Below are 5712 nucleotides of genomic sequence, written 5' to 3'. Positions count from 1 at the left end.
TACATCGTGGGAACTCCTTTGCCGGTACCAAAATATGATCACAGGTTTCCCCCCTTTCTTCTGGCAACAACACAGCCCTGTTAAGAAGTTCAAACACCAAACTGAAAGCTCTTACTACGAGGAATCGTGTCTGCATTGACCACGATGCTTGTGGTCAGAATGCAAACTAGAATAAAGATGGCCGCCGTTACCCCGGTCTCGCGGTATTCTCTTCAGAGAAGCGAGCGACTCGGTCAGGAGAGCCCTCCTGTGTCTTGGAGTCTGCTAAGAGATCTAACGGTTGTGTGGAAACCAGAGGTCGCAAACAGGTTTTGATTCCTTACCCGTACCCAGCCGCACCAGGGTCGAAAACGGGTACCCGTACCCGGCCGTACCCGTACCCTTCCTGTACCCGGCCGGGTACGGGTAGGGTACGGGTATCGGGTACCCGATTGCGACCTCTGGGATGAAGCCATGTTGCAGGCGCGGGTGGGTTGATTCTAGGAACTTGAATTGTGAGAAGAGACAAGACGTCGGGAAATGAGTGACAAACGGTGACTCACCAGTGACTCACGGCCTACCCGTACCCGGCCGCACCAGGGTCGAAAACGGGTACCCGTACCCGTACCCGGCCGTACCCGTACCCTACCTGATACCCGGCTACCCGTACCCGGCCGGGTACGGGTACCCATTTGCGACCCTGGTGCGGCCGGGTACGGGTACGGGTAAGGAATCAAAACCCGTTTGCGACCTCTGCTGTCGCCTGCTGACGTGTGCACTGCCGTACATAGCAGCTACAACTTTCCGTCAGCAGCCAGCGCTGTTACTCTGCACGTCTTAAAAATTAACCCGTAAAAACAAAGTTTTTCACTATAAATCCTTTATATGCGTGGCGGCTAGAGTCCTCTCGTCCTCTGGCTTGAGATGGCTGCCACCTATGGGTCAGATGATTGCCTGCCACCATTAAGCAATTGGTAATTAAATAAATGTATTTTTTCCTAAAAAGTGTAAAATTTGTGAAAAAATTTTTCAGGAAAATAAATTGTCACGCACAACGAGTCTGTGTGCTAAATGTCAGCTCGATTGGATCACGGGAAGTGGGTTAAAAAACGACCGAAAGATTTGCACGTTCGTAAGCGCGCAAGCAAGCAAGCAAGTGAACTTAATATAAAGGATTTAAAAAAAACATTCCACTTTATCGATCACCGCGCTCCATGACCGAGGCTTTTAGCAGCTCCCCCCCCCCCCCCTAACTTTCTCCATTTCCGTAGCGAGGGCCGACTCCGACAGCACGGCCCGAGGGCAGCCGGGACCAGGCACTGCCGCTGTGGTATCTGTCCAGCTCCCGACAGCGTTACCGGCAGCCTCTCCTGCCGCTGCTCCTGCTGCTGCTGCTCCTGCTGCTGCCGCTGCTCCTGCTGCGTCGTTCGAGGCGAAGCTTCAAGCTTGCGGCGACGACAACGAGGAGCTCCTGCGGAGGATCGTTACTCTGATGCCGGAGCTCGTGCGAGCTCTGCAGGGAAATCTCTTGCCGATACTCAACGAGCTGAGCTCCAAGGGGGTCATCACGATGGCCGAGAGAGATGTGAGTCTCTGTCGCCAGGGCATTCCCAAACGGAGATGACGGTTTGGGGATGTAGGCAGAGGTGGATTGAGGTTTTTTTTAAGAGCCCTGGGTGCTTCTGTTCCGTGAGTCTCTTCATAGTCCCATGGGATGTTGGCTATCAACAACAAGGCAACTCCTACGACTAATTGGGAATGGGACGCAAGCGTAGGATTGATCACCCTGTCGCTGGCCGCCTTTGGGGAGGGTGTAGAGTGTGAAAGGCCGAAACACCCTGGGATCTAAAGGTTCACTACTGACGATGCGCTGCCCAAATGTCACCAGGCTCACTGTTCATGAACTCTTGGAAGTGCTTGCACTAAGGATAGTAACATCTCATCCTGTGTTCTTGGAATCAGTGATAACGTCCCAACGGTGGCTACTGCTGCCCCCCAAGGTCACCACTGCTACCCCCACCGTTCACGCATTGATACTTGGTCCAGCCGCTGGACAAGATGTCGTTACTGCCTTGCTCACAACGAGGTGGGTGAGTGGGTGGGTGGGTGAGTGGGTGAATGAGTGGGTGAGTGGGTGAGTGAGTGGGTGAATGAGTGAGTGAGTGGGTGAATGAGTGAGTGGGTGGTTGAGTGAGTGGGTGGATGAGTGGGTGGGTGAGTGGGTGGATGAGTGAGTGGGTGAATGAGTGAGTGGGTGGGTGAGTGAGTGGGTGAGTGAGTGAGTGGGTGGTGAGTGAGTGGGTGAGTGAGTGGGTGGATGAGTGAGTGAGTGAGTGGGTGGGTGAGTGAGTGGGTGGTGAGTGGGTGAGTGGGTGAGTGGGTGAGTGGGTGAGTGAGTGGGTGAATGAGTGAGTGGGTGGGTGAGTGAGTGGGTGAGTGAGTGAGTGGGTGAGTGAGTGAGTGGGTGGGTGAGTGGGTGAGTGAGTGAGTGGGTGGTGAGTGAGTGGGTGGAGGATGAGTGAGTGGATGAGTGAGTGGGTGGATGAGTGAGTGGGTGGATGAGTGAGTGAGTGGTGAGTGAGTGGGTGAGTGAGTGGGTGGATGAGTGAGTGGGTGGTGAGTGAGTGGGTGGGTGAGTGAGTGAGTGGGTGGGTGGATGAGTGAGTGAGTGGGTGAATGAGTGAGTGGGTGGTGAGTGAGTGAGTGGGTGAATGAGTGAGTGAGTGGATGAGTGAGTGGGTGGATGAGTGGGTGGGTGGGTGAGTGGGTGAATGAGTGAGTGAGTGGGTGAGTGAGTGGGTGAATGAGTGAGTGGGTGGTGAGTGAGTGGGTGAGTGAGTGGGTGAGTGAGTGAGTGGGTGGTGAGTGAGTGGGTGAGTGAGTGAGTGGGTGAGTGGGTGAGTGAGTGAGTGGGTGGGTGAATGAGTGAGTGGGTGGGTGAGTGAGTGGGTGGATGAGTGAGTGAGTGGGTGAATGAGTGAGTGGGGGGATGAGTGGGTGACTGAGTGAGTGAGTGGATGAGTGATTGGGTGAATGAGTGAGTGGGTGGGTGAGTGAGTGGGTGAGTGAGTGAGTGAGTAGGTGAATGAGTGGGTGGGTGAATGAGTGAGTGGGTGAGTGAGTGGGTGAGTGAGTGGGTGAGTGAGTGAGTGAGTGGGTGAATGAGTGAGTGGGTGGATGAGTGAGTGGGTGGGTGAGTGGGTGAGTGGGTGAGTGAGTGAGTGGGTGGTGAGTGAGTGGGTGAGTGAGTGAGTGAGTGAGTGGGTGGGTGGGTGGGTGGATGAGTGAGTGGGTGGATGAGTGAGTGGGTGGTGAGTGGGTGGTGAGTGGGTGAGTGAGTGAATTGGTGATAGGGCAGTGTGAGGAGAGTTTCCCATACCTGGGCAGTGTGCTCATGACCGGCTCCGGTTTAACAGCAGAGGTCTCACTCTGAATCAGTCGAGCGGCATGATCTTTTCATCGGTTGCATAATGCTGTGTGGAAGCTACCTGGTCTGTCGCTCCGCACGAAGCTTCAAGTCTTCTCGGCCACGGTCATTCCCTCCCTTCTCTACGCTTGCGAAACGTGGACCCTCCTAATGGAGCATCTGCGCCGGTTAAACATTTAGGCTGGCCTGCCTACGATTCATCCTGGGGTTAACCAGGCTGGATTGTGTGAGGAGCTCAGAAATCTTTGAAAGATCTGGGCAAAGTCCCATCGGTGAGCTCCTCCGGCAGGCAAGGCTGCGTTGGCTGGATCATGTAGCCCGCATGCCCAACCACCGCATGCCTAAACAGCTTTTGTTCGGCCGGATCGAGGGGGCTAAACGGGCGCGGCACGGGCTAGAGAAGAGATGGAGTGATGTGGTACAGGAGGACGTGGAGCTGAGTGGACTTGCCTATGACTGGTACCAGCGGTGTCAAGATCGGCCTCTGTGGAGGAGGCTCGTGAAGGACGCTACTGGGCAGTTGGAGGCAGTCGCCCTCCAACAACAACGGAGGGCGGAGGAGCGACGCTCACAACAACGAGCGGAGCGCCGGGTGGCTAAAGCACAGCAAGTTGGCACAGTAGGGGGCACAGGTGGTGCATCAGCCAGTCATCTCGGTCAGTCGACCCGTGGCACCTGCTGGGTCTGCCCCGTGACCTCCTGCCAGCGGGCGTTCGACACTTCACGTGGCCTCAAGGTGCACTTGGCCTGGCACAAGCGTCGTGGTGACGTCACCGCCACTTAGTGGCGAATGGCGGTTGTTGTTGTTGTGTGTGTGTTGATGATGATGATGTGTGTGTGTGTGTCGTGTTGTAGAAGGTCAAGGCCAAGTCAAACAGTGGAGGTGCTGTGTGTGTTGATGATGTGTGTGTGTTGATGATGTGTGTGTTGATGTGTGTGTGTTGATGTGTGTGTGTGTTGATGTGTGTGTGTGTTGATGTGTGTGTGTGTGTTGATGATGATGCGTGTGTGTGTGTGTCGTGTTGTAGAAGGTCAAGGCCACGTCAAAGAGTGGAGGTGCCGCTGCCGCCTCTGAGCTGCTGGACATCGTGGAGCAGAAGGGTCGACGCGAGGCGCGCAAGTTCTGGCTGGCGCTGTGGGCCACGCGTGACACCTACACGCGCCTGCTCGACATCTTCGACGAGTTCTGAGCGGCCCCGGCAACAAGGAAAGGCCGAAGAGCCGCGTGGGACGGAAGCATCACGTGACGTCTTGATCTTCCCCGAGGCCCATCGCTGAAGTCTCTTGTTGTATATGCCGGATTATGAAATTTTGATAAAAATTATCAAAAATAATGAAATTTAAAAAAATGCGTCATCGCATAATTTATGTTAATTATATGCATAAATTATGATAATCACGGAGATAATCGTAGTGATTTATGCAGATGCTTGCAATTATGTTAATGTGTGCGGTTATGATAATTAGGCTTAGCTTCGTTATCCAGAGTTGTATCAATCAGGATGAAACGATTATCTTTGATTAAACATTTATTGATTATCTTGGTGTGTTTATGTTATGTTAGGTCTCCAAATTCATATCTCATCGCAGGATACAGTTCTTAGAAATAAGACAGTTTTGCATGGACTTGGAAAGAAACACTCTAAATACTTCTGTTTTAAGCAATTTTAATTCTAAACAAAATATGACACTCTAAAATGTTCGGAATTATCCACGGTACCATCGGGGAGATTTCTCTCAGTGAGCATCACTCTTAACCATCAAGGCTTGCGTTGTTTTAACTTTGGCAACCGCACATCTCATTCATTCCACCGCGTACCGAGCACATCCGGAGACAGGCAGAGTCTTCTTGGTTCTTTCGGTAAAGTCACGTAGAAGGGAAGTAATAAAATAATAAAAATAAAACACAATAAAATAACAGAGTCTGTCGCCTTGACGGACCTGGTTTTCACCCGAGGACGGCTGCTTGCGTTGTGGCCGAAACGTCGTGAGAATTATTTTATTGTGTTTTATTTTCATTATTTTATTATTTCCCTTCTACGTGATGACTTTACCGAAAGAACCAAGAAGATGAATCCCTGCAGTCACGAAAGAAGCTTTAAATCGAGACAGGCAGAGTTTTAAAACAGGCATGCAACGATTTTCATATGACGGGCAATAAAAGCACTTATTATACCACCAAAGGTGAAGCATACGTCAATAGATTCGTCGGCAAGATTATGTTTGTTAACGAAATGTTTGAGACAATGGCGTGCGAGTGCGTGCGTGTGTTTGTGGGAGAGCGTATTCTGGCTCTGCTTTCATTA

General features: G+C 52.2%; 1 protein-coding gene across 3 annotated transcripts in view; it reads left to right on the top strand.

Moving 5' to 3' along the window:
• LOC144953771 (uncharacterized) overlaps positions 1 to 5352 on the top strand; it is a 10608-nt gene extending 5256 nt beyond the window's left edge. For all 3 annotated transcript variants that reach the window (XM_078884407.1, XM_078884406.1, XM_078884408.1), the window contains 2 exons: positions 1251 to 1564; positions 4435 to 5352. In XM_078884407.1, coding sequence (XP_078740533.1) covers positions 1251 to 1564; positions 4435 to 4596 — 476 coding nt within the window. In that variant the 3' untranslated portion in view covers positions 4597 to 5352. The remainder of the gene's footprint in view (positions 1 to 1250; positions 1565 to 4434) is intronic.
• The last annotated feature ends 360 nt before the right edge of the window (positions 5353 to 5712 follow it).

The sequence above is a fragment of the Lampetra fluviatilis genome (genome assembly GCF_964198595.1).
Source record: "Lampetra fluviatilis chromosome 45 unlocalized genomic scaffold, kcLamFluv1.1 SUPER_45_unloc_1, whole genome shotgun sequence".
NCBI lineage: Eukaryota > Metazoa > Chordata > Hyperoartia > Petromyzontiformes > Petromyzontidae > Lampetra > Lampetra fluviatilis.
Note: the sequence above shows the minus strand (reverse complement) of the source record. Positions and strands in the feature narration are given on the sequence as shown.